Source organism: Neovison vison, chromosome 7 (assembly GCF_020171115.1).
Source record: "Neovison vison isolate M4711 chromosome 7, ASM_NN_V1, whole genome shotgun sequence".
Classification (NCBI taxonomy): domain Eukaryota; kingdom Metazoa; phylum Chordata; class Mammalia; order Carnivora; family Mustelidae; genus Neogale; species Neogale vison.
In genome coordinates this window covers 49,583,180-49,604,123 of record NC_058097.1, presented here as the reverse complement: position 1 = coordinate 49,604,123, position 20,944 = coordinate 49,583,180, and the positions used below count along the sequence as shown (strand labels likewise).

At 50.7% G+C, this 20,944-nt stretch overlaps 2 protein-coding genes across 10 annotated transcripts; both read right to left on the bottom strand.

Moving 5' to 3' along the window:
• Positions 1 to 635: 635 nt before the first annotated feature.
• On the bottom strand, positions 636 to 8,921 carry SIGLEC10 (sialic acid binding Ig like lectin 10). 9 transcript variants are annotated; one of them, XM_044256750.1, is made up of 12 exons: positions 8,808 to 8,921; positions 8,344 to 8,727; positions 7,908 to 8,192; positions 7,605 to 7,652; positions 7,228 to 7,491; positions 6,116 to 6,163; positions 5,728 to 5,985; positions 5,361 to 5,645; positions 4,978 to 5,068; positions 4,684 to 4,888; positions 1,521 to 1,649; positions 636 to 880 (listed from the first exon to the last, which is right to left on the bottom strand). In XM_044256750.1, the coding sequence occupies exons 1-12, from the start codon at positions 8,842 to 8,844 to the stop codon at positions 851 to 853; spliced, it is 2,064 nt and encodes a 687-aa protein (XP_044112685.1). In that variant the 5' UTR covers positions 8,845 to 8,921; the 3' UTR covers positions 636 to 850. The 9 variants fall into 9 exon arrangements, 8 of the variants coding, with proteins under 8 accessions (XP_044112685.1, XP_044112684.1, XP_044112682.1 ...); XM_044256749.1 differs by having other exon boundaries at positions 1,540 to 1,649; XM_044256747.1 differs by having other exon boundaries at positions 802 to 880; positions 1,540 to 1,845.
• An 8,184-nt stretch (positions 8,922 to 17,105) lies between these two features.
• On the bottom strand, positions 17,106 to 20,404 carry LOC122911753 (sialic acid-binding Ig-like lectin 14). The gene is made up of 6 exons (XM_044256755.1): positions 20,362 to 20,404; positions 19,913 to 20,296; positions 19,451 to 19,729; positions 19,214 to 19,261; positions 17,589 to 17,715; positions 17,106 to 17,475 (listed from the first exon to the last, which is right to left on the bottom strand). The coding sequence occupies exons 1-6, from the start codon at positions 20,402 to 20,404 to the stop codon at positions 17,433 to 17,435; spliced, it is 924 nt and encodes a 307-aa protein (XP_044112690.1). The 3' UTR covers positions 17,106 to 17,432.
• Between the last annotated feature and the right edge of the window lie 540 nt (positions 20,405 to 20,944).

Below are 20,944 nucleotides of genomic sequence, written 5' to 3'. Positions count from 1 at the left end.
GTTCCCTGAGAAAACTCTCTTTGACCTCCGTACCTATTTTTCTGCATTACGCATAACCTCTTCTGCTTTATCGGTAATTTTTTTTTTTTTTCAGCTCTCCCTGTCTTCCAAGTGTGTAATTTAAAACTTTTTGAGGGGGTTGGGAAGAGGAGCCTGGATGGCTCAGTGGGTTAAGTGTCAGACTCTTGGTCCCAGCTCAGGTCTCCACCTAAGGGTCATGAGTTCAAGCCCACATGCTGCTGCAGCCTACTTTAAAAAAAAAAAAAAAAAAATTAATGCAAAGTCCAACATCTATTCTGGGCTCCTCAGTTTTCTGCCTGATAAGTGGTAATCATGCCCCAAGAGAGCTTTCGGAGAAGCATTTAGAATTCTGATCTCTGGGGAAGGAAGAAGGGAAGGAACGCGTCTGTTCTGAGAAACAGACCCGTTTTCTCTCTTCACCAGCCCGTTGATTCAGAGTACATTCTGAAGTTGTTGTTGTTGTTGTTTTAAGATTTTATTTATTACTTGACAGAGAGAGACACAGCGAGAGAGGGAATACAAGCCGGGGGAGTGGGAGAGGGAAAAGCAGGCTCCCCACTGAGCAGGCAGCCCTATGCAGGCGTGATCTCACGACCTGAGCCAAAGGCAGACACTTAACGACTGAGCCACCCAGGTGCCCCTGAAGTTTTTTTTTTTTTTATTCCACTTGGAAAGCATTTCCACTCCCACGACCCTCATGCGTTTGCTCTTCCTGGGTTGGAGAAGGCATCTTCCCCTCAACCTCCATCTGGTGTCCTGGCCTTGAAAGACCTCACTCTGGGGACTTCCTGTCTTGTCACACAGCTAGCCGTTGTGACTGCTCTTGAACTCATTCTTGGCATCTGCTTCTGTTCCTCTTCTGTAGAAATAAGGGGCTGTGATTACTCTAGATTAAGATTCCGCAAACTCTTCCTGCAAACGACCAGACAGCAAGTATCTCAGACTCAACTCTGCCAGACATAGGCTGTGGACATACATAAAAGAATGCATGGTCCAATAAAACTTTATTTATGGACACTGAAATTTGAATTTCATATCATTTCCACACATCACAAAACATCTTTCCTCTTTTGATTTCCCCCAACCACTTATTTTTTAAGATTATTATTTTTTTAATTTTTATGGTTAATAATCTCTACACCCAGCCTGGGGCTCACACTTGGGGCTGGGAGATCAAAAGTCACAAACTCTTCCCATTGAGCCAGCTGGGTGCCCCTCCCCCCTACCATTTAAAATGTAAAAAGCACTCCTGGCTCAAAGTTAGGCAGAGGGCCAGACTTAGCCTCTAAAGTTAGCTTGCTGACCTCACAGAGCAGTAGTTTAATTGTCTTTAAAGGCCCTCCCACCTTTGAGAAACTATGGCAAAGCCAAGACTTTTCCTTGCCTCTCAGAATAGTGTGCTCAGGTCTGGGATGGGAGAAGCCATCCTTGGAGGACGAGAGAGAGAGAGAGAGAGAGAGAGAGAGAGAGAGAGGCTGTCTGGTGGCTCATTTTCTCACCCTCTCCATTCTGCCTGACCTGGGTCCCAGCCCTGCCACACCGCAGCCCAAGACAGCCTCAGTGGAACTTGACGTCTGTGTACTCTGAGTGGGTATCCTTGGGCTCCTGGGTCTCTCGTGGTCTGAGGCCTGAGAAGTAGAGGGTTGCATAATGGAGCTCCTCTTGGTTATTCTGCGATTCCGAGGCTTGAGTGAATGATTTGGGTCCTGGACAAGTGTGGGCAACAACATGGAGCTCCTTCTGGTTCTTCTTCAATTCCAGGGAGTGAGCATGGGGAGGAGGGGCTTGGGAAGGACTGCGTGGTGCGGCTTTCCGATTTCGAGCCTGAGGGGAAAACAACCATCCTTCATTCCCTCCTCCCTTCCTTCATTCAACGGCTGCTCGAGAGCTTACCATGTGCCAGATGCTGATCGAGGACCTGGGGATTGATTACATCTTGGGGCAGGAAGAAACAGTAAATAATGTCTGTGTGGAGGCCAAGAAAAACAAGGCTGTACACACCTCAAGTCTAGCCCTGACATAAGTACAGCCATCTTGGCAAAGCAAAAGCTGGCACCTTGCACCCCCTCTCTATCTGCTCCCCTCCCCTCGGTAGTGTGTGTGACATCCCTCAGCCACCCCTGGCTGCCCGAAAAGAAAAACAAATAGTTAACTTGCAGAGATCACAATCCTGCAAAACAGGAGTCTCCCTTGGTTTACAAATGTCCTAGTGATCTACAACAAAGAAGCTATCTTCTCAATAGCCCAATTTCAAGAGACAAATAACTCAGTTCCTTAAGCCCTAATGTCGCCCTCCCCACCATAAAACTGAAGGAGGCTGAGGCAGAAGGAAATGTAAATAAAGTTAAATTTCTTCTAAACCTAAATCTCACTAACAAGGTTACTTGATAGAAGAAATGTGAAACTTTATCTCTAAATCTCCAAGATAGTGTCAGCGATCATTCCCAAGCATATGACCCACTGATATACATCTAAAGGGTCTCACAAGAAGATTTTTATTATTGGTAATGAATAACCTTTTCCCCAGACAACAGCTAGCCCCTCAAGGTCCTGGAGACCTCACGTCCAAAATTCCTTAGACTCTTACATCATTCATAACCCCCTTTGTCCTCACCCACCGCAGAGTCCACCCCTACTCCGCCTTTAAAAACTCTGACTATAATCTAGTTCAGGGTCCAAGTCCCTACTCCGCTGTGTTGGGTATACTTGGGCCCAAGCTTAAGCTTGCTGAATAAGCCCTTGTGTGATTGCATTGGTGCTTGGCTCCTTGGTGGTCTCTCAGATGTGAAAACTCGGGCATAACAGGGCTTAAGCCGCCCATTCTGTGGTTCTTTGCTGTGGCAGCCTGAGCAAACAAACACAAGCAGATTCCTGTGGCCACCACCACAGTCAAGATGAGAACTGTCCCACTGCTGCAAAGCTCCTCCCTTGCTATTCCTTTATGGTCCTCATCAGCCTCCTGTCCCCAGCCCAGGCAACTATGAATCTGTCCTCCATCTCTACAATTTCACCATTTTCAGGGTGTTATAAATATGGAGTCATGCATATATGACCATTTGAGGTTGGCTTTTTTTTTTTTTTTGTCTCTAAGGTTTTCAACCAGTAGCTTCTTTTAATTGTTTGTTCCTTCCTTTTTTTATGATTTTATATTTTATTTATTTGACAGAGAGAGAGCACAAGTAGGCAGAGAGGGAGAGAGGGAAAAGAAGGTTCCCCACTGAGTAAGGAGCCTGACACAGGGCTTGCTCCCAGGACCCTGAGGTCATGCCCTGAGCTGAAGGCAGATGCTTAACGGACTGAGCCACCCAAGTGCCCCTCATTTGTTCTTTTTGATTGCTGAGTAGTACCCCATGGGGGTAGAGGTACCTGTTTGGGCTTGTAAAGGATAGCATGCACAAGAAAGAGAGCCAGGCGGTGAGAGAGGAAGCAGGGGGCATGCACAGGAAATGGGTGGTGCATGGTCGGGTGTGGGGTGGGAGAAGTGGTTTGGGCATATTTTGAAGGGGATTTGCTGATGGGTTAATTGTTGGGTGTAGAGAAGAGAGGAGCAAAAGATGACTTCCAGGATTTCAGCTTAGGCAGCAGGGCGGATGTGGTGCTGAGATGTGTGCTAAGATGGGCCGGGGGGAGGGGAAGCCTACAGGGAAGAGTTAGTCTTAAGTTCTGTCTCAGGCAGGCTCAGTCCAAGATGCCTGTTAGACATCCAAACAGAGGTGCTGCCTCAACAATCAGCTGTCAGTCTCAAGGTCAGGGGTGAGTTTGAAAGATGTAAATTTTGGAGGGGCACCTGGGTGGCTCAGTGGGTTAAGCCGCTGCCTTCGGCTCAGGTCATGATCCCAGGGTCCTGGGATCGAGCCCTGCATCAGGCTCTCTGCTCAGCAGGGAGCCTGCTTCCTCCTCTCTCTCTGCCTGCCTCTCTGCCTGCTTGTGATCTCTCTCTGTCAAATAAATAAATAAAATCTTTAAAAAAAAAAAAGATGTAAATTTTGGAGTCATCGGTGTATAAATGTTCTCTCCTGAAACTCTCCAGCATCTGTAGAACACTTGCTAGGTGCCAAGTACTATTCTAAATGCTTTACAGTTACAATGAGCATGGTGAACCCTTAGAACGATCCTAGGTGGAAGAAAAAAAGAAAAGAAAGAGCATGATCCTAGGTAATAAGGATTACTATTTTCCCCCATTTTATAGGTAAAGAAACTAAGGCACAGGGAAATTAAGAGATTTGTCCATGAACGCATGATGATAATACCAGGACTGAACCAAGACCAGCTGACTTCAGAGCCCTGCTCCTAATCACTAAACACACTGCCTCTCGACAATATTAATAATGACCATATCATTAGTTATAATCAGTAACATCATCAGAGTGGTAATCATGGCATGGCCGCTCCATTTTAAGCAAGTGCATGCATTCTAATCCTTGAACCGTCTCCCGGAAGGAAGCAGAGGGAGAAATGGAGGCTCTGAGGGAGCGACCGATCTGGTCAAGGTCTCACAGAGAGTAGGTGCCAGAATCAGGACTTGAATCCAACACCTGCTCCTTTTCCACCTTGACATCCCTCTGGGGAAACGTTGGGACAGGACAGGACAGGACAGGACAGGAGAGGGGCCAGGGGAGAAGTCTGAGCCGAGAAAGCACAGGCAGCCCAAGAGCAACTCACCAGGGGGCCAGGGTTAGGGAACACATTGATATAGTCCAGGATTGTGCTTCTCCTTGCAGGCCTGGGCCTCGGTGGCATCCCTGCCTGGGCCGGAGTTCCCGCCTGGGCCGGAGTCCCCGCCTGGGCCGGAGTCCCCGCCTGGGCCGGAGTCCCCGCCTGGGCCAGAGTCCCAGCCTGGGTCTGTTTCTTCCTCAGAGTCTTCCTGCTGGGGAAACAACCAGCATGTGCCCCTTGGAACCTCACCAGCCCCAGCCCCACACACCAGCCCCACACACATTCTGGCTCCTCACTCACATGACCAGGAGGAGGCAGAGGAAAAGAAAGGTCATGACGCCAGTTCCCAGAAATGCTCCATTGGAGAATGCTTGTGAGACGAGACCCTTATCTGCACAAGGAAACCATTGGCCATCCCTAAGCCCCTCCCATTAACCTGGAGCTTCACGCCCACCTGCCACAGGGCACCCGGGCTTTCAGCTCCCTTCCCAGATGTTTTACCCGAAGCCCCTTCTGTCCAAGTCTTGGAAACCCTGGGGCACCCCAGGCCCAGGTGACAGGACTTCCAGTTTGGATTTCCCTCTGCATCCCTAGCCACAGGGGCTGAGTGCCCTTTCCCAGCTCCTGCTCCAACCACAGAACCCTGGTCCCTGCCCCATTCAGCATCCAGTTGGCGTCCGGACCTGGGAGCAGCAAGACTGCCGCGCTCTGTTTCCCGTGCACATTCCAGGCCTCACAGGTGACTCTGAGGCCAGAGCCCAGAGGCCCACTGAGGCTCAGGGAGCTGTTGGCCCAGGGCCCCGCAGAGTTGGAGGAGACGGTCCAGGAGGCGTTGCTGTGGTTCCCCTCCAACAGCTCCTCCCCCAGCTGCCAGCGCAGTGTGGGGGCCGGCTGTGCTCGGGAGGAGCAGTTACAGCACAGCCCCTCACCCTCCCAGAAGCAGGAGGGGCTGAGCAGCCTCGGAGGGTCTGCGGGAGAAAGGGGAGGGGTCAGCCGTGTCTCTCCTCCCCAGGCCCCGGACAGCCTGCCCCCAGACGTCCCCACACTCACAGACCACAGAGAGATGCAGGGAGATGTGCTGGGAGCCCAGTGCGTTCTGGGCTTGGCAGGTGAGGTCTCCTTCATGCTCCATTTGTATCTGAGGGAGCTCCAGGATCCCAGGGTCTGTGGGCTGGGAGGGGCTCAGAGTCTGTCCCCCCAGGACCCAGCTCAGCTGGGCTGGGGGGTTGCTGTGGGTGACACAGAGCAGACGCAAGCTTTGGCCCTCCAGGACTGAGAGGGATGTGCCATTCCCGAGGTTTTCCATGACTAGGAGAGGAAAGAGACAGGACAGATGCTCAGCTGAGGGCACAGGGACCCTTCCGGGTGCCAATATTCCAGACACTGAGGCCCCCAGCATGGCCCCATGAGGCCCTGGTTTCTCTGGTCCCCTTCCTACCTGTTCTATTTGCATTCAGGGTCATCACTCTCAGGTTCTCTGGGGCGTCTGAAACAGAGACAGGGTTCTGGCTTTAGACAAGGGGCTGCCCTCTGGACAGAGAACCGTCCTTGGAGACCAAGATGGCAGGATGGGGTTGAGGGGGTGGGGGCGGGGGGGGCGTGGATTAAGTCACCAGCTGACCAATTCTCCCCTGAGTGGCCCAAGGGAATAGATAGGTAAGGAGGGCTGGCATCTGTGATTTGTGGTTTATAATAAGAAATATCTGTTTGGTCTCTGTCTGGTTCCTGGTACAGAGCTCCTAAAACCCTTGGAATTTCCTACGTGATAAGAGTCATAAAGGTGTCTTGATATTAATATCTTTCCACCATACCTGGGTTTATGCAAATGAGGCGATTTTTGGAAAGCCCCTCCGTTCCACCCCACCCCTGACTTCCAGGTAGGGGAGAGAGGCCAGAGGTGGAGCCAGTCAGCAATGGCCAGTCATTTGCTCAATCCTGCCTTATTGAAACCTCCATAAAAACCCAAAAGAACAGGCTTCGGAGGGTTTCCAGGTGGGTGTGCATGTGGAGGTGGCAGGATCAGGGTGCACCCAGAGAGCGGCCCTCGCCCCATGCCTGCCCACCCCCCGCCCCACCCGCGTCTCTTCCACCACCCGCGTCTCTTCCACCAGCTCTTCCTGTTCTATCCGCTTGTGGTAGCCTGAGACCATCAGTAAAATGTTCCCGAGTTCTGTGAGCTACTTTATCACATTAATTAAATCCGAGGAGGGGGTCACAAGAAACTCCGATCTATAGACGACGGTTGGTCAGCCTGGGCTTGAGGCTGGCCTCTGAAGTGGTGGGGGGTGGGGGTGGGTGGGGGGTGGTCTTGTGGGACTGATCCCCCCCACTGCGGGATCTGACTCTGCCTCCAGACAGAGTGTGGTGGAGCTGAACCCCTAGAATGCCTAGATGGCATCAGAGGACTGCCTGGTGGTGTGTGCAGGGGGAGCCCACATCAGAGATGGAATTGGAATCGTCAGCCCCAAAAGGCCTGGGACCCTGCCCCCAGCCCCAGCCTCCTCATCCCTCTCCCTTTCTGGAAACCAGGGCCTGGCAGGTCGCACTCACACTGCACAAAGAGGTCCAGTGTGCAGCTCCGGGAGCCAAGCCTGTTCTCCGCTCGGCAGGTGTAGCAGCCCGAATCCCCAGGCTTTACTGCCGGCAGCACCAGCTCCAGGGTTCCAGAGCCCCCGGGATGGGACCTAGAGAGGACCCGGTCCTCCAGGGCCCAGCTCAGCGTGGCTGGGGGCTGGCCGTCAGCAGCACAGAGCAGTCGCAGGAACTGGCCTTTCTCAGCCTCCAGATGTGGGCTGTTGCCCTGGGGCTCCAGGGCTGGAAACAGCAAGAGAAAGGCTGCAGGGAGGAACAACGTCTCCCTCGCCCTCCTGACACCAGCTTGTCCTCCTGCCAGGACTAGCCCCTGCCCTGCCCCAGCTCCTCAGTACCTGACGTGTTGACTCGGGAAACGCTGATAACCAGGTCTTTGGGGGCATCTGCAACAAGATTGAGAGCTGACTCTGGGGAGGAAGATGGGGTTCCTTACAGTCTGAGAGAACGCCCACGGGATGGAGGCAGGGAGAAAGTGAGATTACCCTCGGGACACAAGTGACAAACATGCGCTGAGGCAGTGTGCTGTGCGCCTCACTGGCCTCTCTGGGCTGCCCCCACCACCACCAGCTGCTGCATCTCTCCACCTGCACAACCTCCGTGCCCATCAGCACGCTCCCATGCCCCGCCACCAGACTCACAAGCGACATTAAGTCTGGCGGTTCTCTCTGTGCTCACACCCTTCCTGGAGAAGTCCACACGGCAGGTGAGGTAGGTGCTATGGTCCTGGGGTCTCGGAGTGAGAGTAAGCACTGAAAAGTAGGAGGACTTGGGTCTGGGCCCTGGGCCGGAGACGGCATCCCCCAGCCAGGAGAAAGTAGGGGCTGGACATTCCTCAAAGTTCCAGTTAAACACACAGATGACTGCCACCGGACGTCCTGGCTCCAGGATCTCTGGGACGTAGACATCTGGCTTCTGGGTGAGTTCTGGGACACAGAGAGGGCACATGGGAGCCCTGGAAGGGGATGTTGCAGGGGGCGACCCCTGGTCTGTTCCCCACAGTACCCCCTTCCCACTGGGCAGGAGGTGGGGGATGGCAGGGAAGAGGAGAGGCCCCACCCCCGGTCAGTTCCGCACCTGTCACTTGCAGATTGAACTGGTTTCTCACAAAATTGTATTGCACGTGATAGCCTCTCTCCACCCGAAAGAAGTACCATCCCGAGTCTTCCATCTGGGCCTCTCTGATCAGCAGGGAACAGCTCCGATTCTGGGGATTGCCAATGAGCTGGAATCGGTCCCGGGGCACGGTCTGCACTGCTCGATTCGGGTTGTTTGTGGCCACTGGCCTCCCGATGCCCGAGTCTGTCCCGGTGAGGAACCAGTAGCCAAGAGCCGGGGTGTCCTCCGTCCAGCCAATCGGGGGGTAGGAGAGGGTGCAGGGCACAAGCACACACAGGCCCTCCTGCACAGTCACCACCTTCTGTACTTGCAGTGAGAATCCCTGGGACTGAACCAGAGACCCTGTGGGAGACAGAGGTTCAAGCTCCAGCCCCTGGCCCCGGGCCCCCACCCAGGCCCCTTCTGGCCCTTGGCCCACTCACCACCGGACAGCAGGGCCAAGAGCAGCAGTGGGAGCATCTCTGCACAAGGAGGCCCTTGGGCCGGCCCCCACCAGACGCTGGGACAGGCAATGGGCGCGGCAGAAGGGGAAGAACCCGGCAGAGGAAGCTGAGCCCCAGGCGCCTGATGCTGGGCCCCACATGACACTCCCCGACCTTGCCACTCCCCACCCGAGCTCATCCACTGGGACCCAGTTCTTCCCTGGGGTGCCTGCCGGGTGCACAGGACTGCAGAGCTGATCCTTCCGGAAGTCACCTCCCCAGGGAGGGAGTGGAAGGCATGTGAGGCTGTAAGGCCGTGGGGCCGGGGTCAGTGGAGGGTAGGGGCTCTCCCCCTGCGCCCTGGGTCACTGGGGAAGCAGAAGTGAAAGTTCACGGTGAACCCTTCTTCAGACAGGGGCCCTAGGGATGGTGGTCAGTGCAGAGGTGGCTTTTGGGGGGATGGGGGAAAGGCTGGTCTAGAAATTTAGAATGTCCAGCTAAAGTCTTTTTTTTTTTTTTAATTTTAAAAATATTTTATTTGAGAGACAGCAGGAGAGAGAAAGAGAGAGAGGATGAGCAGAGGGGAAGGGTGGGGGGCGGCGGGAGGCGACAAGAAGACACACGGCTGAGCAGAGAGCCTGACCCGGGCTGGATCCCAGGACCCAGAGATCATGACCTGAGCCAAAGGCAGACGCTTAACCAACGGAGCCACCCAAGCATCCTAAAGTTCACTGTCAATTAAACAACGAATAATTTGTTTTGATGTAAGTATGTCCCAAATATTGCAATGGGACATTCCTGTATTAAAATTATTTGTTGTGGAGCCCCTGGGAGGCTCCATTGGTCAAGTATCTGACTCTGGGTTTCAGCTCAGATCATGACCCCTGGGTCCTGGGATCAAGCCCTGAGGCAGGCTCCTCACTGAGCAGGGAGCCTGCTTTCCCTCTTCCTGCATCCCCACCCCGTCCCCCTGCTCCTGTACACACACACTCTCTCTCTCTCAAATAAATAAATAAATCTATTTAAAAAATTAGTTATTGTTCATACCTGAAATTTGAATTTAACTAGACGCCTTGTGTTTGTAGTTGCTAAATTTAGTAACCCTAGGCCAGTCTTAGTTCCATCCCTTCCTCCCTGATTGGTGAGCTCACCGATCCCATGGTCAGAAGCTCCCATCCCCAAGACCTTAGTCTACTTCTACAGCTCCTCTTCTTTTGCCCTAAGATTGGATGCATTTACTTGTGTTTTTTTTTTTTTTAATTTATTTCAGAGAGAGAGAAAGCTCGGAAGCAGGGGGAGAGGGGCATCGACTCCAGGACCCTGGAATCATGACCTGAGCTGAAGGCAGATGCTTAACCGACAGAGCCACCCAGGAGTCCCTGGATGCCCTTACTTGTAATACTTGTGATAAGAACACCTGCACCCATAGGTAAGGGGGATGGGACTGAGTGGAAAAGCTCCCAGATGTTGTCCCCCTCACCCAGTCCTTCTTTTTGAAATGACCTGGGTCACATAGAGACACGTGTTGGTCCACTGAACCTCTGCGCCTGGGGACCTAGTACGTAGCAGGTGCCATGGTACACACCGGAGACACAGGCAAATCAGACACGGTGTCTGACCTCAGGGGACCCAGTTTGGTAAATGAAGCTTCTGAGAAACAGAAAAGCACTGAAGTACTCATAACTCCTCCCACTGCTGACCCCCTCCCCCACACTTGCTAGGAGAGATGGTGATGAGGAAGGCATGGTCACTTCTTCCTGGAAAGCCAGGAGAGGTCTCCTGGGGGAAGGTGACCTATGGCTGCCTCTGTCTTTGCTCTCATATCTACAGTGTTCATGTGCTCAGGCTGCCATAACAAAGCACCACAGACTGAAGGGCTTAAACAACAGAATAAATTTTCCCCAACTGCTCTGGAGGCTGGGAGTCTAAGATCAAGGTGTCAGTGTCTTCCCAGGCCTCTGTCCTTGGGGGGTGTACATGCCATCTTCTCAGTGTGTCCTCACATGGTCGTCCCTCTGTGTGTGTGCTGATCTCTCTTTCTTTCTCTCTTTCTTCCTTTCTTCTTTTCTTTCTTTCTAGTAGGCTCCACACCTAGCATGGAGCCCAAAGTGGGGCTTGGACTTATGACCCTGAAATCAAGACCTGAGCTGAGATCAAGAGTTTGACACTTCACCAAATGAGCCACCTGGGTGCCCCCAATGTCTTCTTAGGAGAATGCCAGTCCTACTTGATTTGAGTTTGCTCTATGACCTCATTTTAACTGAATTACCCTTTTAAAGGCCCTATCTCCAAATACAGTCACATTGGTCAGGACTGGGGTTAGGATTCAACATGTGAATGGGACAGGGCAGGGGACACAATTCAGTAGCTAATAGGCACCTTCTGCACTCTGATCCTGGTCCCCACTGCCCAACCTGGGCTTTATCAGGGGACAGCCCAAATCCCTTCTCCCAGGGAGCCTCCTGTCTGGGGTCTTCACAACGTGAAGCTCATAAAAGGCCTCCCAAAGGAAAGAAGGACAGGGAGGGAGGGATGCCTGGGTCTAAAAAGACCCTCTCTTACTTAGCCTGCCCTGATCGTACTACTGATAATTCCTTGATTTTTCTATTGTACTTAGTTGTGGAAGATGGTAACATTGGGGGACACCTAGATGGCTCAGTTGGTTAAGTGTCTGCCTTCAAATCAGGTTATGATTCCGGGGTCCTGGGATCGAGTCCAGCAGCAGACTCCTTGCTCAGAGCAGAGTCTGCTTCTCCCTCTACCTGATGCTCCCCCTGCTTGTGCACACACTCTCTCTCTCTTTCTGACAAATAAATATAATCTTAAAAAAAAAAAAAGATGATAACATTGGAGGGAGGAGGTTCAAATCCACGGGATATCCCTGTGCATTTCCTGGCAACCTCCCGTGATTCAATAGTTTCTTCACGATAAAGTTCAAAGCAAACCAAAATAGATCATCAACAACAATGAACAGGCTGATGACTATAAATTGCATCTCAGCCCTGACCCTTTCCTGTCCATTAGATACCTACTCAGAATCTACAATGTGTGTAGTAAAGGAAAAGTTTCGCGAGTTCAGTTTTTTATTATCAGACGCAATTGCTACTGACTGTCATGTGTCTTGACAGTGTGAAGTATCGAATTTTTCAAAGTGAAATGCCTGCTCTTTACGTGAATACCCAAGGCTGTCCGTGATCTGATCCCTGTTTACTTCTCTAGCTTTCCTATCTTTTTACTCCATTACTTTAAGTTTTTTTCCCCCTTTAATAAAGAGTAAAACAGCCCCTGCTGGCATTCACATCCAGGCCCTGGTGTTCTCCTATTAGATACAAATGATTTCACATCAGACACACCCACCCTGTGACCGCAGTGAAACAAGGTAAGGACAAGATTACTCCATAGTCATACCTTAACAAAGACACAAACAAGAACATTGTTTAAGCCACAAAATGACCACATAGCCCCCTCTCCCCAACCCCCAATCCAGGGTAATGTAAATGACTGTGGAATATTTACCAACTACAGCTTTAGCCTTTGCTATGGACCGAATGTTGTAACCCTCCCAACACTCATATTCTGGAGTGCTAATCCCCACTGCAGTGGTATTTTGAGATGGGATCTTTGGGAGGTGATTTGGTTCTGAGGTTAGTTTGCTGCATGAGATGTGTGCTCTTACGAAAGAGACCCCAGAGAACACTCTTGCTCCTTCTGCCATGTGAGGACCCAGTGAGAAGCCCCTCATGAATCGGGACACATGCTCTCACTAAATACCAGATATGTCCATGCCCTGATCTTGGATTTCTCAGCCTTCGGAACTGTGAGAAATAAATTTCTGTTTTCTATAAGTTATCTAGTCTGTAGCACTTTATTATAGCAGCCTGAACTGACTATGACAGATTCCACGGGAGCTCAGAGACATCACTTGGTGAGCTGGCATATATTCATCTAACTAAAACCCTTATCAAGATATTGAATATTTCTGGGGTGCCTAGGTGGCTCAGTGGGTTAAAACCTCTGCCTTCAGCTCAGGTCATGGTCCCAGGGTCCTGGGATTGAGCCCAGCATCGGGTTCTCTGCTTGGCAGAGAGCTTCTCTCCCTCCCCTCTCTCTGCCTGACTCTCTGCCTCCTTGTGATCTCTGTCAAATAAATAATTACAATCTTAAAGAAAAAAGATATTGAATATTTCCATCATCTGAGAAAATACTATCCATCATGCCCTTACCTATCAATGCCAGGGTTCAGAGTTAGAATCTCTGCCCTGTGGATAAGCAGCAGCTTGAAGAAGAAAGCCCCTAACTTCTCAGCTGTGTTCACCTGGAACTTAGCCTCTTCAACATAGCTGGCAAGGAATGAGAGGTGCTGGCAGCCTGCCTTTTCCTGGGAGGAGATGGAGCCTTGTGTCCTTGCTTTACCCACCTGCAATGCAGTTTCCACCATTTTGAACTAGAATAAGGATGGAAGTGGAACCAGCAACATTATTCTTAAAAGCCAAAACTGGGAGGGGCGCCTGGGTGATTCAGTGAGTTAAAACCTCTGCCTTTGGCTTGGGTCATGATCCCAGGGTCCTAGGATGGAGCCCCACATCAGGCTCTCTCCTCAGCAGGGAGCCTGCTTCCTCCTCTCTCTCTGCCTACTTGTGATCTCCCTCTGTCAAATAAATAAATAAAATCTTTAAAAAAAATTTTTTTTAAAGCCAAAACTGGGAATGATTGAAATGTCTATCAACTGGTGAATGCATAAATGAAATGTGGTGTATATTCATCCAATGTAATAATATTAAGAATAAAATGTTGTTAACAATGGATGTGTGCTCTAACATGGTTGAATCTCAGAAATTTAATGCTTAGTGAAAGATGGCAGACACAACAGACTTTATGTGATTCCATGTGTATGAAATATTCATAAAAACAGTTCATTAGAGACTGAAAGCAGATCAATGATTCCTGGAGCTGTGGAGGGAGTGGTATTGATTGAAAATGGGTATAAGAATCCTCTTTAGGCTAATCAAAATGTGTGACAATGACTACACAACTATAAATTTACCAAGAATCATTGAACTGTATACTTAGAACGAATTAATTTTATATGTCATATGTTATACCTCAATAAAACATAATTAAAAACCTGTTGGGGACTCCTGCTTCTGAGCATGAGAGGGTAACAGGGCCCAGAATTATCCTCCTGTAAACAACTAGAATACCAAACAAAATACAAGAAACCTCTATTTTCTTTTTTTAAAAAATTTTATTTATTTATTTGAGAGACAGAGATCATAAGTAGGCAGAGAAGCAGGCAGAGAGAGAGGAGGAAGCAGGCTCCCTGCTGAGCAGAAAGCCCAATGTGGGGCTCAATCCTAGGACTGTGGGATCATGACCTGAGCCAAAGGCAGAGGCTTTAACCCACTGAGACACCCAGGCGCCCCAAGAAAGCTCTATTTTCATACATGGAATGCAGACAGGGAAAAACTGTGCTTCTTGAGAGAAGGACAAAAATGAAGTCAATCATATAATCATCCAGGTTTTTTGAGAGAAGGATAGCAGTTTGTGGATAGCAGAGTGAGAGGCGATAGGGGCACAATAAAAGGGACTGCAATTTCACTGAGTTGAGGAGCCAGACATGGAGGGTTAAGGAGACTGATGCAGCTAAAATATGTAGGTCAGAGTTTCAGACAGGAGGGATTATTGTGGAGCAAGGGTTCAAGGTCTCCATGAAAGGTCCTTGATGGCTGGCAGAATACCAATATGCATGTTCACAGGCTGAAACCCCATGAGGCCAAACAAGAAAATTTCTAAGGAGAGAAGCAATTACTGGAGAGCTATTAGATGGGAGATTCCCAGGGCTCACAAAAGGGTCTGGACTTGTGCATATCCCCTCCAGTCAGAGTGAAGATACCTCCTTGAATCCATGGAGCACTCAGTAAAAGTTCTAAAAAGGCCATGGTATTCAAGTGAAAGAAACTGACCCTAACACTAGACCTATCTTAGGAGGAGCTAAAAATTAAATAGTCTTTTTTTAAAAGATTTTATTTATTTATTTGACAGAGAGAGTGATCACAAGTAGGCAGAGAGGCAGGCGGGGGGTGAGGGGGGAAAGCAGGCTCCCCGATGAGCAGAGAGCCAAATGCGGGGCTCAATCCCAGGTCCCTAAGATCATGACCTGAGCTTAAGGCAGAGACTTAACCCACTGAACCACCCAGGCACCCCTAAAAATTAAATAATCTTAAAAATATTGGCCCAGAGGTTCCTAGGTGGCTCAGTCGGTTAAGCATCTGCCTTCAGCTCAGGCCATGATCCCAGGATCCTGGGACTGAGTCTTGCATCAAGCTCCCTGCTCAGCAGGGAGCTTGCTTTTCTCTTTCCCTCCACCCCTTCCCATGCCTGTGCTCTTTCATTCTCTCTCTCTGTCAAATAATCTTAAAAAATATATTGTCCCAATATACAAGTAACTTAACTGCCTTTAAAAAAAGTTGGTTCGGGACGCCTGGGTGGCTCAGTTGGTTAAGCGGCTGCCTTCGGCTCAGGTCATGATCCCAGCATTCTGGGATTGAGTCCCGCATCGGGCTCCTTGCTCCACAGGGAGCCTGCTTCTCCCTCTGACTCTGCCTGCCACTCTGTCTGCCTGTGCTCGCTCTCGCTCTCTCTCTCTCTCTCTCTGACAAATAAATAAAATCTTAAAAAAAAAAGTTGGTTTTTAAAGAAATACAACAAAACCAAGCAGTCAGACACATAAAATTGACAATGTCCAGCAGTCACTGAAAAATCACTAGACATACAAAATAGTATGAACACATGACACTCGACAAGAGAAAAGTCATCCAAAGGAATCATGGTCAGACATGACACAGGAGGCAGAAATAGGAGACAAAGACATTGAAAAAGTTATTACAAGTATGTGCCAGATAGACTCAAGGATGTAAATGAAAACATTACCATTATGTATTAAGAAGAAGATTAAAAACAGGAAACATAACTTTTTAAAAAAGATTCTATTTATTTGAGAGAGAGCATGTGTGAGCACACACGTGTGTGTGAGAGAGCAACGGTGGCGGTGTGGTGGAGAGGGAAAGAGAATTTCAAGTGGACTTTATGCTGAGGGCAGAGCCCAACTCAGGGTTGGAACTCATGACCTTGAGACCATGATCTGAGCCAACATCAAGAGTTGGACACTGAACAACTGAGCCACTCAGGCATCCCCAGGAAATGTAACTTTTTTTTTAATGTTTGTATTTATTTATTTGACAGAGAAAGAGCACAAGCAAGGGGAGCAGCAGGCAGAGGGAGAAGAAGGCTTCCCACTGAGCAGGGAGCCTAATGCGGGACTTGATCCCAGGACCCTGGGATCATGACCTGAGCCAAGAGCAGATGCTTAACTGACTGAGCCACCCAGGCACCCCAGGAAACATAACTTTTAAAGAAGAAAATATATTATCTGAGATGAGAGTTCCACTCACTGGGATCAATAGCAGATAGAACGTTGTAGAAGAATGATCAGCGAAGTTGAAGATGTAGCAGTAGATTCTGTTCAAACAGCAAATATAGAGGGGAAAAAAGGATGGAAAATGGAAAACACATGTTCAGGGCCCTGTGAGATAGCATCAGGCCACATTACATATGTAAAAGGAGAGACCCAGAGATAATGAGAGAGGAAGAATAGGGAAAAAATACTGAAATAAATATTAGCTTCAATTTTTATCAAATTTTTCCAAATTTGATTATAATAGTAAATCCACAGACCCAAGGTACTCAGCAACTTCCAAACAGGATAATATCTTTCTCTCTCATGTTCTCCCTCTCCTTTCCTTCTCAACACACACACACACACACACACACACACACACCCCAAGGCACATATTAACAAAATAATTTAAACCCAGGGGAAAAGAGAAAATATTAAAACTGGCCAGAGAAAAAGACAAAACTACAAAGAAAGAAAGAAAGGTAAAAACTACAGAATTCTCACAAGAAACTATGAAAGACAAAAGAATTTGAAGTACCGAAAGGGAAGAAAATGTGATCCTTAAATTCTTTATCCCATAAAAAAATACCTTTCCAAGCTAACTTAAACAGAAACTTTTCCAGACAAATAACAGTTGAGAGAATTCAGCACCAGCATACCCATGCCACAAGAAAGATAGGACAAGGTATCCAGCAAAAGGAAACTGATGCTACAGGGAAAATGTATACAAAGGAATAAAGAGACATCAAAGGGTTAATATGTGAATAAATATGAAATAGTTTATTTTTCTAATTTAAAAAAATCTCTTTAAAATTCTTTGTTTTAAAAAATGATATATTTTGAGATTTATAGCACTGTATTGTGGGGTTGAATTTTGGGCTTATCCAAGATAAACACACAGAAGCAACATATTACACAGGGTATGCCTAATTCAAATTAATTATAACAAAAATCCATCTGTGCCCTCCTCACCATGGATGCAGAACCAGCAGGAAGAGTCTTAGTGGCCAGAGGTAGAGAGACCTGATTCCCTGGAGAGGAGGCAGGGTCCAGTCCCCCAGGACCCCCTTGCTCCACAGAGCTGTACAGGAGCGAGTCTCTGCGGTGAGCATCTGTAGTTTGACAGATCCTCATCCGCTGGTCAGCAGCACCACCGTGAGGAAGAGGGCTCAGTTACAACTTGCAGCCTTACTCTCTTTGGAGCCTTTGAACCTGTTGGGGGAAACACAGTTCTGAAATAAGGGGCCAGTTCTGTGGAGGGCTTGCTTTGGAGAGGACAAGAAAAGTGAAGCCACCCAAGGTGTCCCAGAATCTGGGCTTTTCACCTGGTGTAGTAGATCCAGGTGAGGCCATAGGTCAAAAGGAAGCCAGTGCCCATGAGGGCCCCTCTGAGTAGGGTGAGGATTAGAGGCCAGGAGCCCCCAGAGATTTGGGGACAGGAACAGGAGATACCTGGGGGAAGAAGACCGAGAGGAGGAGGAGAGTGAGGTTCCTTAAGTCCATACCTTAGTCTCGTTTACTTCAGAATTCAGGTGTCCCACGTATACTCATCCTACACAGCTAGGTTCGGGCAAACATGGTAGGAGCTCCGCAAGTATTGAGCCTGGCAGGGGAATTCTCCTCCATCACCCAAGACCAGCTGGGGCAGCACTAGGACCCTGGGATTTGTGGGGAGAGGGGCTCAGAGTCAGGCTTCTCCAGCACCAGCTCAGCCTGGCAGGGAAGCTGCCACCAGTGTCACAGACCAGGCGCAGGGACCTGCCCTCCTGAACTTGAAGAGAGGTGGTTCTGACTAGGGTCTCTGGGACTATGAGACAGAGAAAGCCAGAAGGGCAGGGCTGAGAGCCCCTTCTCTTCCTCTGCCCTTCCACAGACACAGGCGTGGAAAATAGAGTCTCTCAAACAAGTGTTACAAGCACAGGCAAGTAAGAGTGAAGGGCCATCTGGTGAGGTGGAGAAAAGGAAAAGCACCCGATGATCCCAGGACAGGTGGATGGACCTCTGAGCAAGAGCCGGCATATCTAGACGTGGCAGAGGACGTCCCAAGAGGTGGGCTTTGATGTGTGATGCTGAGGAGGGGCGTGGGCACATATAGGGTCTGACCACTTACAGGGAGAGACGTGGAGGCTCACACACAGGTGATGCTCCCAACCTTTCCTCTGAGGGCCGCAGAGAACCCCGGGAGGGTCTGAGCAGAAGAGGAACAGGGCCAGATCTAGGGCGCACAGAGAGACACCTGCGGGCTGAATTGTGCTGGGCTGGAGGGATGGGGTGTTGCGCAGAGAATGGCAGGTGGGAAAGGAGACTGGTCCCAATGCAGGGGGTCTCACTACGTGCAGGTGAGAGGAGGCGGAAGCCTGAGTGGGGGCTGCTGCCATGCAGATGGAGGAAGAGAGACATTTGAGATATTTTCGAAGCTCGCTGAGTCATGGGGAGTGCTGGTTGAGGCAAAGAAATGTCTCAAGTGACTTCCAGGATGTTGACTCAGGTGGCTCAGGTGGGAGGGGCCCCCCAGGGAAGCTGAAGGGACTCCGGAGGATCTGGACTGGACGGAGACAGACAGAGGGTCTTCTGGGAAGTTGGGGACTAGAGGCACCAGGGCCCGGGCTTACTCACGGGGTTGTGCAGAAAGCAGCCAGAGGCCCAGTGTCCAGCAACAGGAACCTGTATCTAAGGCTCCTGGTACGACAGTGAAATGTCATGGCCACAGGAGAAGCAGAGAATCAGAAAAAGGGCATGATAGGAGAGTGAGGGGAGAGAGGAGGCAGCCACGGTGACCCCGAATGGTCAACTAGGATTCCCAGGGACTCGAGAGTCCCTCCAGGGGAAGGGGGGGCAGATTGGGTCCAGGGAGGGGATAAAGAGTGGTGGGGCTTCATTCTGGCAGAACCCCACAACATTCCCTTATTTGACCTCTGAGATGTCCGTGGTGCCCCGGGGCCTCTCCCACCTGTACTGTTTCTCCTGAAGGTGTGGACGGTCAGGTTTTGTGGAGCATCTGGAGCAGAAACAGATACGTGTCCACTCGCAGTGTGATGAGGCGGCCATGAGCAAGGGGGTGGGGCCCGAGAGTTCTCTCCCTCTTGACCCTGTGCCTCTAAGAATTCTCCCCAAGTATTTTACCCAACCCCTGTCCCCCCAACACCCCCAGCCCTCAGGGACCCTGGCACCCTGGTCTGGCACTCACAGGACACGTTGAGCTGGACGGTTTTCTCTGTGCTCACACCAGCTCCGGGGAAGGTCACACGACAGGTGAGGTTGGTGCCGTGGTCCTGGGGCCTCGGGGTGAGGGTGAGTATGGGGGAGTGGGGAGCCTTGGAGCCCCAGGAGGGGAGGGCAACTCCGATCCAGGAGAAGGTGGGGGGTGTCCCCCTCTCACAGGCCCATGGCACGCTACAGGTAATGTTCTTGGGGTGGCCAGATTCAAGGGGTCCTTGAATGTGGATGTCAGGTGTCTGTGTCAGAGCTGAGGAGGAGAGAGAGATTCTGGAGTGGGACCCTGAGTGTGGCCCTAGAAGCAGCCTCCACCCAGGCCAGCTGTCTCCTCCCCAGCCAGGATGGAGATCAGGGGGTCCCTTCCCAGCCCTGCCCCAGGAGCCCTCAGGATCCATGCATGGGAATGTGTCCTCTCCTGAAACCCATTCCTTACCCGTCACAAACACGGAGAGCTTATTCTGCAGGTAATTATATCTCATCAAAGACCCTCTCTCCACCCTAAAGAAGTATGTCCCCGAGTCCCTTCTCTGTGCATCTCTGATGTCCAGGGAGCAGTCGTAGGCCCAGGGATCCCCAAGGAGGCGGAATCGGCCCTGGGTCTCCTCCTGCACTTTACGACCTGGGTTGTTTGTGGCCACCGGAGCATGCTGGTATACACTGGCCCCTTCCTGGAACCAGTAGCCAAAAGCTGGGAAAGACTCAGTCCAGAACATTTTGGAGTGGGAGAAGCGGCAGGGCACGGAGATGCACAGGCCCTCCTGCACCTTCACCGTCTCCTGCACCTGCAGCTGGAAGCCCAAGCCCTGAGCCAGGGACCCTGTGGAGAATGGAGGGTCAGCAGCAGCCCCCGCCCACCTGGCCCCCTCCCCTGGGCCCACTCACCCGTCCAGAGCAGGGGTAGAAGCAGCAGCAGCGGCAGCAGCATCTGCGAGATGGAGGGTGTATGGTCTCCTGTGAGTGAGGGAGAAGAGAAAGACAGTGGGAGGAGGCTGAGGGGGACCCACGGGAAGCTGAGGAGGAGCACAGGGCCTCGTGGTTCACAGAAGAGGAACTACAGCTCCAGAGCTCTCCCCGCTCTCTATGCAGAGCTGGCCACACCCTTGGCTGGACACCAGGGAGACCCACTCGGGAAGGAGAGAGCAGGAGCAGACCCGTGTCCTGCCCCTCATCTCGGCACTTCCCTCTGGCACCAGAGCCTGGACCAGGACCTCTGAGGACACGTGAGGCCTGGGACACAGTGAGTCTCCTGAGGTCTCTTCCATCTGAGGGGCTTGTCTGAGCAGCACCATCTACACTGGGGAGCTAGTCAACTCCTGGCTAGACCTGGAGGGTCACATCCACATCTAGACCCTTGGGTGTTCTGTCCTGCAAGGTAGAGGACTCTTTAGGTCTGTGTGAGCCTCTGGGGCAGAAGAAGAGACGGGATCCTGAGTGAAGAGAAGACAGCGGCCATTCATAAATTCAT